Source organism: Benincasa hispida, chromosome 11 (genome assembly GCF_027475165.1).
Source record: "Benincasa hispida cultivar pf3 chromosome 11, pf3_genome.v1.1, whole genome shotgun sequence".
In the NCBI taxonomy this organism is placed as follows: Eukaryota; Viridiplantae; Streptophyta; class Magnoliopsida; order Cucurbitales; family Cucurbitaceae; genus Benincasa; species Benincasa hispida.
Genome location: NC_143488.1, coordinates 67604426 through 67614293, shown reverse-complemented (window position 1 = coordinate 67614293; position 9868 = coordinate 67604426). Strand labels below are relative to the sequence as shown.

At 33.7% G+C, this 9868-nt stretch overlaps 2 protein-coding genes across 2 annotated transcripts; one reads left to right on the top strand and one right to left on the bottom strand.

Annotated features, from left to right (window-relative positions):
• The first annotated feature begins 495 nt into the window (after positions 1–495).
• Positions 496–4488, top strand: LOC120090227 (cytokinin riboside 5'-monophosphate phosphoribohydrolase LOG3-like). Its single transcript, XM_039047783.2, has 7 exons — positions 496–933; positions 1472–1569; positions 1707–1737; positions 2354–2453; positions 3688–3758; positions 3879–4022; positions 4139–4488. The coding sequence occupies exons 1-7, from the start codon at positions 802–804 to the stop codon at positions 4229–4231; spliced, it is 669 nt and encodes a 222-aa protein (XP_038903711.1). The 5' UTR covers positions 496–801; the 3' UTR covers positions 4232–4488.
• Positions 4489–5327: 839 nt separating this feature from the next.
• Positions 5328–8194, bottom strand: LOC120090103 (Phototropic-responsive NPH3 family protein). The gene is made up of 4 exons (XM_039047610.2): positions 7852–8194; positions 7614–7683; positions 6309–7529; positions 5328–6020 (listed from the first exon to the last, which is right to left on the bottom strand). Exons 1-4 carry the CDS (start codon positions 7908–7910, stop codon positions 5502–5504), a joined length of 1869 nt encoding a protein of 622 aa, XP_038903538.1. The 5' UTR covers positions 7911–8194; the 3' UTR covers positions 5328–5501.
• Positions 8195–9868: the final 1674 nt, after the last annotated feature.

The following is a 9868-nucleotide window of genomic DNA, read 5'->3' as shown; positions in this document are numbered from 1 at the left end:
AATGGAAATCAAAATTCAAAATGTAAAGACTAAAAGGATAATAGTTTGAAACCTATGAATCAAATAAAAACTAAAGAAACATATTACACTCTCCTTACACAAAATTCAAGGAAAGTTTAGGTGTTGTTTCATCTATATCTATTTTTGTGTAACTCGTTGTCTACTAAAAATTTATTCTTCGGTAACTTTTTTAAATAAATTAAATTATATATATATATATATATATATATTACTCCATAACAAAAGAGGGTTGCATGCATAGGATAATAGTCCAAATTCAATAAGGTATTTAATTATATTTAATTAATGGCATTATTTGTTGAGCTAAACAATTAAATTTCCCATAAATTAAAAATGAAGGAGCGTGGGAAGAAGAATTTAACTTTAGAAGCATGAGTTTGTTTGTGTGAAGATGACGCAAAAGCGTGCGTGAGGTACGCACGTGCGAAGATGTATGAAATTGAAATATATATTTTTTTGTTTATTATAAAAAAAGAAAAGCCAATGGTAAGCAGAGCAAAGGGCTGCTCCACCAATTTCTCCCAAATTCCCCACACACAAAACTTCCGTCCTTACAGAAACTGAAAAGAAAAACAGAGTCCCTCACTTTTCTTCTCTCTGTTCTTCTTTTTCTTTTTCTTTTTACCCTTTTTTTTGTTTGCGTTCACTGTCACTTGATTTCTATTGGGGGAGCATTCTCAAACACCCACTACGAAAACCAAGCTATTACATGCTCTGTTTTCTGATTCCACTCCAAAACTTTGTTTAACTCAATCCGAACAGAGCATAACAAGAAAACACATGGAGGGTTTGATTGTGAATCATGAAATGAAGCCGCAATCCAGGTTCAGGAGGATTTGTGTGTTCTGTGGAAGTAGTCAAGGCAAGAAGAGAAGCTACCAAGATTCCGCCATTGAACTTGGCAAGGAATTGGTAAAGAAAAAAAAAAATCTTGCTCTCTTCTCTTTTACTCTATTGTTGATCCATTTCCCATTTCTCTGTTCAAATAATTATTGGGGGTGTTTTGTATTTGATGTTGCATAGATTGTTCTTTCCTTCACTTTTTGGTGAACTTTGCATCTATATTTTTTGTTTTGAATTCTTATGATCCAAAGAATCAATCCCTTTGTTTTCTGTCTTCCATTGATGTTCAGTTGGGATGCCTTGTGATTGTGTACACAACGTGTTTGTGATTATGCGTCATCATGACCCTTCACTTATTTTGACTAAAATCTTCCCCAACTTTTATATTTCCTCTCGCCTTTCTCATTAGAAACTTGAACTGCAAAGAAAATGCATGATCTCAGTTGGGTTACACCGTTACAGTTTGTTTCTTTGTTTCTTCTGAAATTTCATCCAAATGGGTTTCTCATTCATACATTCAAAGTAAAGGGAAAGAATCCCATTTCATAAAATGTAACTCTCAAGTTATTAAGATGACGAGTTTGGTTTTTGTGTTGTTGTTTTTAAGGTTTCGAGGAACATTGATCTGGTTTACGGTGGGGGCAGCATAGGACTGATGGGTTTAATCTCACAAGCTGTTCATGATGGCGGTCGGCATGTCATTGGGTATGCCCCCATTTTTTTAAAAAAAAAAAATTACTTCCATATGGTCCCTTTAAGGTTGTTTTTGTGATTCTATTTTTGGGTTTCTTCAACGTTACAATTTCACTACTGACTTTTGTCATGTTACTGTTCTGGTCCAGAGTTATACCCAAGACACTCATGCCTCGAGAGGTATGTCTGTGCTAGCAGTCTCATAAAGTCTCCAACCTTTTTCTCTACTTATTTAGTTATATTAAAAGAAATTACTCTTCTTCTTTTTCTTTTTCTTTTTTTTTTTTAATCTGATTTTTCATTTATTTATTCCAACTCATTCTTCTTTCGGATACTTTCCCCACTTACTTCTGCTTTTTAGTATTTTCTTAGTTTTTTTGTCATCTTCTTTTTTCCCTGTCTTTATCCTCTCTCTCTCTGTTTCTCTCTCTCATTTATTAGTTCTTTTTCTAGTACATTCTTCTATGTGGCTCAAGATCTGTGTTTTTTTGGTTATGCTTGGAAGCCTTATCCATGTTACTGCCTTCACTGTAGTTAGAACTTGTAGCTCTCTGATCCTTTCTAAAACCATCTCTCAACCTTCCACTGATTCATGAAGATTTTTAATTTTTTGTTCTTCATTTTTTATTCATCTCATGTCATAACAACTACAGAAATTAGAGATTATATTATCTCTGGATCAAAAGTTTTTGGATTTAATCTCCTTTTTCCTACAAACCCTATCATTTTTTTCTCTCCTAAACTCCCTCTCTCTCTTTCTCTCTAACCTATTCTATTACATGGTTTCCTTTTACAGTTGACTGGTGAAACTGTAGGGGAAGTGAAAGCAGTGGCAGATATGCATCAAAGGAAGGCAGAGATGGCAAAGCATTCAGATGCTTTTATTGCATTGCCAGGTGAGTATGTAAAGCCTGCACTTCACATTTCCCACTTGCACTATAACTTCTTAAGTGTATACGCTCTTAATCAAAACAAAAGTGTCCATCACCTCCTTTTGCTTTTACTCATTTTGCCATTCAACATTGACCAAAACCCCATCATTAATTTCTCTTTCAAAACTTCCCTCTTCCCCCCACCCTTCTTTTTTTCTTTCTTTTTACTTAAGACTGTTAAGTTTCTATCATAGCATCTCAGAAACATAAAAAACAAACAAAACAATTGAGCTATGTTGTCTGACAGTCAGTCAAAGCTCTAAAAAGCCTTCTACCTCTTTATCCTCCTTTTGTTCCCTCCTGTAAACCAAAACACGCAATCGTCATCTTATTCCCTTTTTTCCATAAATTAACCTTATGATTCTGCTTTCGGTGACTGTCTTTCTATAACCCTTCTTTGTTTTACTGATCAATCAAATTCAATTCCAAATATCTCCGCGTTACTAAACTTTTTCCCAAACAAATTATGTCACTATCTGTATTGATGGCATTGTGCATTTATAGCAGCTGTGGGCAGCCATGGTTTAATGAAACCATCATTGACCTATCAATATCAGACACTGAAAAAGATATTTTCTTAAATAGTATCAGCTGTGGGCAGCTATGTTTTTTTTCCAAAATCTGATCCTAGCTTCACTAGCTCTGCCTCTGCCATGTACGGTTTAAGAAAAGGCTACTTTGACTCACTTTGCTCAAATGGTCCTTACTAACTATAGGGAACTATTATGTTCCTTCTTTGAAAACTCTTATTCCCAATTGTTTCTTTTTAAAATTTCAATATATTTTCCTTCCTAATATATAAACGTTCACAGATTTGTTGTCAAAATATTCTCCTTCTCTACTTCAACCGCAAATCTAAATCTGTGGCTTTCAATCATCATCTAATCAATAATGTTGATGTTGAAGTCAAAGATTACATAGAACCACATCTCAGAGTTCAAGAATATTATTGGGTTTTTTTTTTTTTTTTTTAAATAAAAAAATAATCAAGAAAATATATATACCATCATCAAAGTTTAAGAACTAAAGTAGCGATTCAATCAAAAAATCCCCAAATCATCACAGCTTAACAGGAAATGGATCATCCGCATCATTTTGCACCTCAATATTGTCATACGATATTGGTAGCCAGAAGCATAGAAAGGAGATTCATATTGATATGTTGAATTCTTTCATCCACTAGTATGAATGCATGCAGGTGGCTATGGGACTCTGGAAGAACTACTTGAAGTCATAACCTGGGCTCAGTTGGGAATTCATGACAAGCCAGTCTGTGTTCCTTCTTTTTCTTATTCAAATATTCCATCCGTTTAGCCTTACTTTTCCCTATGCTGTGATTGGAGCTGAAACAATTACTGATATGAACAAAATGAACACTAAAATCTCCAGGTTGGGCTATTGAATGTTGATGGGTACTACAATTCATTACTGTCATTTATTGATAAAGCTGTGGAGGAAGGATTCGTAAGTCCAAGTGCGCGTCAAATTATCGTATCAGCGCCATCGGCAAAAGAGCTAGTGAAGAAGTTGGAGGTATTATGATATACCAGAACTATAAAGCATAGCATATATCCTGTTCTTTGTAACTTGTTAGAGAATTTAAACCAATCCTGTGTTTGTTTGTTCACTTTTGTGTTGACCGTTGTCAGGAGTATGTGCCATGCCATGAAAGAGTTGCTTCAAAGCTGAGTTGGGAGATAGAGCAGCTTGGCTACCCTCAAAATTGTGATATCTCCAGGTGATTTCTGAAGATGGTGAAGAAATTTTTGCAAATGGAGGCTATTATTTCCTATTTTGTGGAGGAATTTTTTTCCCCTTTTTTTGTAAATTACTCCATTTCGAATGTCAATTTATGAAAAAGCCTCTACATTTAAATGTTGAAACTTCTTATATCCTTGGAAAGCTGTAAGTATAGGATTCTCTGATGAAAATTACCATCTTCTATGGCAACTTATATCATATATAAATATATTTTGTGATGCTGTAGGATTAGGATAAACTATCATCGTTTCTTTGGACTTTTTTGGTATTATTAGTTCCTTTTCTACAGCCAATTTGAATTTTGTTTGTGGTATTTTTGGATTCACTCAATTTAGTAAATATGTGTTTGATAAATGTGCTTTTAGAATTTTTTTTTATTTATTTATTTTGTGACCCAAATAGTGGAAATTTGAATTCAACTAAATGTTTTTTCAGTGCTTTAAGATTTTGAATTTGTTTTTCATAATTCAAAATTATATTTAAAAATTAAATAAAATGAAAACTTGAATTCATATTATAAACTTGTTACGTTTTAGTGGAATTAAAATATGTATAAAAATAATATACTATAAAATATATGGTATAATAAAATAATAAAGATACAGATTTTATAGCATAAAACATGTTCTTTAATTAATTCATGAAAATATTCAACATAATATAAGTCGGTAATCATCATTAGTTTTTATGATTTTTTAAATATATTATTAAATATATTTTAAACCATAATTTAGATCCGAAATCTGCTCCCAACCACATATTTAAAAGCATAAAATTTAATTAAAAAATCTAGATCACATTTAGAAATCATTTCATTTAGTTTTTTATTTTTAAAAATTAAGTATATTTACTACACATTTCTTGTAATGATTTACATCTTTCTTTAAGTATAATGGTTAAATTTTTAACTAAATTTCAAAAACAAAAATAAATTTTTAAAAGAAACTTCTATAGTTTTCAAAATTTGACTTGTTTTTTAAATCATTGGTAAAAAGAAGATAACAAAAGAACAAAGTTTAGAATATAAGTAGTGTCTATAAGTTTAATTTTAAAAACAAAAAATTAAAAATCAAATGGTTATCAAACAGAACTTTTGAATTCTGTATTTGTTTCCCTCGAAACACTCTTACAATCTTTTAAAATCTGTGAAAAAAATAAAAATAAATTAAAAAAATCGGTAGTTGCTTTTAAGAGTATTCTACACTAGAGAGTGATTAATTTGATCCATCTATGAACAAACTACTCAACTACTCACTGACCCAAATCTCCATTTTCATTATTTTGTGGAGCACTGACAGAGGGTGTCTGTTCCAGTATATCATCTGGCTTCGGGATGCAAGGCTGTGATTTTCTTCTAAAACCAAGTTTTTTTGGAAGAAGACTCCAACTTTTCTTTGTCTTAACCAGCTTCTCAAGCTCCATTTTCATTCCTAAACACTCCCTTTCAAGCTCTGAAACTCTCTCTTTTACATCCTTTCTACCCCCTTCTCCCTCTTGTGCAGCAGTCTCCATTGGCTTAGAACAATCATTCTTTGGAAGTCCAAGGTTTCCATTCGGATGTTGTGAGTTCTCGAGACTCTCAGAAACAAAAAACCAACCAGAGATTGATGTGCGAAGTCGAAGCTGCTCGAAGAAAAGAACTTGGACGATTACTCGAAGAGGTAGCCTCTCATTCTGCGCCGCGTGCGTGCTGGCTTCTAAAGACAGCTTTTGGCAATTCATCAATCTACATAGTTGCTCCCTTTCTGAATCTGAAAGCCAAGGATGGGCCTGAACAAGTTGTAAAGTACCATCAGCCATTAAAGATTGAGAACCAAACACCCCAGTATATCATCAGCCCATGACCTGAGATTAGATGAATGGCTATTTAGTAGGATCTACACTGTTATTTCATTCTCCTTTAAGCATATTACAATGTCAATATCTACAAGCTAAAGTAGATTAGTTTCAGTTCTAGGAATTGGATTATATGCAGCAAGGTGAAGAAATACTCAGAATCTAAGTCAAGTTGATGTAAAAGCAATTAATCATATGCCAGTGGGGTAAAATAAATCTTACTTTTAGGTATACATCAATGGCATGATAAATTCTATCATCCAATGACCTGGCATAATCAGGGATCACAGCAGCAAGGGACTGAAATTTTGGCAACTTCAGGTTCACATCTGGAGCTACTTCTGCAAGATATCCATCCACTAGATTGGCCACCATCATCATCGGGGTGAGTGTATCCGTTCCACTGACCATCTGTCCTTCTTCAACTATGCAAGGAGAAGATGCAGTTGGAGCCTGGTATATAGACATGAAATGATCCAGAATTCTCTGAATGCAATCTATGTCATAAAGAGTTTCCACTGTATATCCCATGTTTGGTATGAGTAGATCAACAAGCAAAGCTTGATCCAATTGACTTCCTACTTTTTTCTCCAAAATTTCCCTACATGATGGACTAGCATGCAAAATCATAGCAGTTCTAAGAAGCCTAAGCAGAAAGTTGGTTGTGGTGACACCCTTTACACTTGGTAGTAAGCCCACAAGCTCCTCAAGCAGGACCCTTTGATCTGCCTCAGAATTTGTAGAAGCTGTGATTCCTGACCCAACATGATTCACATCATTGAAACTTGATTGATTGTTGATCAAAGGGATATTCTTCTTAGCATAATGTATTAATGATGCAGCTATATTCTCAGACTTCAATCCTTTAGCTTCAACAGACAAAATCAAAAGCTTGTATAGGGGAAATCTAAGAAATGAGACGTCCTCGTACCACCAGTCATCGCCTGTTGGTTGCGGCTTCGTGGCTGAAGAAATCCCATTCCATAGTACAGTCCCATTGGGGCTTTGGGCATTCTCCTGCCCCTTCATTGGCCAATTGAACAGCTGTGGGTCTGCACAAGCTTTGATAGCCAATGAATCAATACACCTTGACACAATGTGAACTTCTTCTGCATATGATCCTACTTCTTCACAAGTTTCAAGAGCTTTAATTGTATCTGTCCAATGACCAAAGACCTCATTAAGGAAAACCTCTGTTTGAGAAATCAAATTCCCTTCTCCATACTCTTCAGTCATTTGTAGGTATTCAGCTGCACATCTAAGGCTAACTATATTCAAAGAATTGAGCTCTATTTTAACATCATAGCAAAATTTAGCAACAAGTTCAAATGCTTTAGCACCACCAGGAATATCATGAAGTTTCAGCACACAGCCAGATTCATCCTCAGTAGGAAGCTGTTCTATAAGCTTCTCTAGAAACCCACTTTTAGAAAGCAAAGGAAACTGCAATAAACACCAAAACAGAGATGAAAAACTACTTAAATGCTTTGGAACGAAAAAACTCATACAAATACAAAACAAACAGACCTTATGGAGATGAAAAGACATATCTCCAACTTCAATTGCCACATCGCTAGGTAACCCACTTGAGCAAAGCCTAACAGGATTGAAGAGAACCAAAAAGATTAATCAAATCAAATCAAATCAAATGGGTCAAAATTAAAAGCAGAATCATATAAATTGGCATTACAAAATCAATCATCAGCCAACAGACAATGCAATCATGAGAAGCAACATTTTGAATCAAAATAACAAAAAGGGGTACCAAGTTTGGCCTTCACGATGAAATGCCTCGGGTTTTACGCCTAATTTCATGGTTGCCATGGCTGGTGATCGGAAGAGAAGAATCAAAACATGAAGAGAAATTGGGGAAAAGGGGAATGTAAGAAGAGATTATGGAGGAGAAGGAGAAGGGAAAAAGGGGAGATTGTAAGAAAATGACAGAGATTTAGAAATGTAATCATAATTCCTAGATGATCGTAAGAATGTGTGAATAGAAGTAGTTAGCGAGTCTAAAGCAAGAAGTGAGTGTAAAAATGGAGAGCGCTTCCAATGGCGAACTTTCTACATTTACCAGGCATCTTGTCTTTAAAATTATCATGAACAATGAAGAGAAATTTCCTTACTTTAAACTTTATCAAATAATATTCCTACTTTGTTTTTTAAAAAGTGGCAAAATAAAAAAGGATATATATATTTGTTTTAATTGTGTCCTTTTATTTAAAAACAAGTAGTCATATTAATTTAAAAATTACGATTGATATTTCGAACATTTTCAAAATTACCTTTAAAGTAAAAAAATGTTAAATAAAAATCGAAACTTTGAATGTTGTGACCGTCACCTGAAATTATGTGATAGCATCAATGTTTATTCTAGGTCGTTATTGCACCACTTTAGGTTCTAAGTTTTGTCCAATATTGTACAGGATTAAAAGTTCAATTGTAGTTTTGGAACATTTATGAAATGAAAAGGATAGTGTTGCAATTTTTGAAAGAATGCGAATATTTTTTTAAATAAATAGCAAAATTGAACAACATTTTTATATAGTTTTACAATAAGAAATTAACAGCTAACCATGTCAGAGAACAACGAAGAAATTATTGAAAGGAACTACTACAATATTGCTGTTGGCAAATGTCTTTTTCTTGTTTTGACATACTATGTTTAGCATGATCGTTATTCTAACCGAGTGCAAATTATTGTCTTCAATGTCAATATTTAATAACTTACTCCTATATTTATAATTCAATATGTAGTTTCAAATTTAGATCTAGAAGAATGTTGTGAAAAGACTGAAAAATTATTCAAAGTTAATACTATGTGATTGTCACTCTTACGACCCGACTTTTTAAGATACTTGATAAAGTTGTTACTTCATGCATGGTTTAAATTAATAAAGACTTCAAACCAAATTTTTAGCTAAAAAATTCATTCGGGATATCCCTAAAAGTAAAATTAAAAAAAAAAAAGGAATATAACTATTAAAAAAAAAATCTCAAACACTTAAGTCCTATCAAAATCTAAATCATGAAAAGAAAGAAAATATGAAAATGACACAAGAACTCGTATGGGAAAGTGTTTGTCTGGTCCCTTTGGCACTGTCACGAATTTCTCTCGTCACTTGCCCGTGTATCCTTGCCCTTACCTGAAAAACATGTAAACATAAAGGATGAGTATAAAATACTCAATAAGTGACCCCATTACCGGGATTAGGTTATGCAATCACATGCTGTGAATATTTGGGGCTAGTGAAACATGCATACTATAACTGCATGAATGACCATCTAAGGGGATAACCTATCTCGCCGTAACTCGCATGTCTAGTGGCCTAATGACACACTGTCAAGAAAACATGAAAGTGAGCTTGTTGATTCATGTAATCGAAACATGCAAACGGACCTGTCAATTCATGCATGTCTAGTGGCTTGATGGCGCATCATCAAAATATGGAACTGAATCCGTCAGTCTACTGTATCAAAACATGCGTCGAGGCGAGATGGTAGATTGCCCCTACTGGTCTAACATGCACCACATACATAAATCTCATAAGTAGTCATAGAACCCAAATCATAAAATAACATATAGTTTCAACATGCTCATAATCCTCATAAGTTCCCTGCATAAAAAAGAGTAACACATATTCCAAATGATACTTCAAAAATCCATTAAATAACTTGATAATTCTGAAATAGGGCGTCTGGCACAAAGGCACCAGTAATAGTATCATTTACCATAAATTAAGTCTATAAAAACTTAATGCAACAACCAAACTCCAACAGTT

Coding starts and splice junctions, on each gene's coding strand:
- LOC120090227 (XM_039047783.2), top strand. CDS start 802: ATGGAGGGTTTGATTGTGAATCATGAAATGAAGCCGCAATCCAGGTTC. Junction 934..1,471: donor TTGAACTTGGCAAGGAATTG/GTAAAGAAAAAA, acceptor GTTGTTTTTAAG/GTTTCGAGGAACATTGATCT. Junction 3,759..3,878: donor TGGGAATTCATGACAAGCCA/GTCTGTGTTCCT, acceptor TAAAATCTCCAG/GTTGGGCTATTGAATGTTGA.
- LOC120090103 (XM_039047610.2), bottom strand. CDS start 7,910: ATGGCAACCATGAAATTAGGCGTAAAACCCGAGGCATTTCATCGTGAA. Junction 7,684..7,851: donor CATCGTGAAGGCCAAACTTG/GTACCCCTTTTT, acceptor CAATCCTGTTAG/GCTTTGCTCAAGTGGGTTAC. Junction 7,530..7,613: donor TGTCTTTTCATCTCCATAAG/GTCTGTTTGTTT, acceptor TGTTTATTGCAG/TTTCCTTTGCTTTCTAAAAG.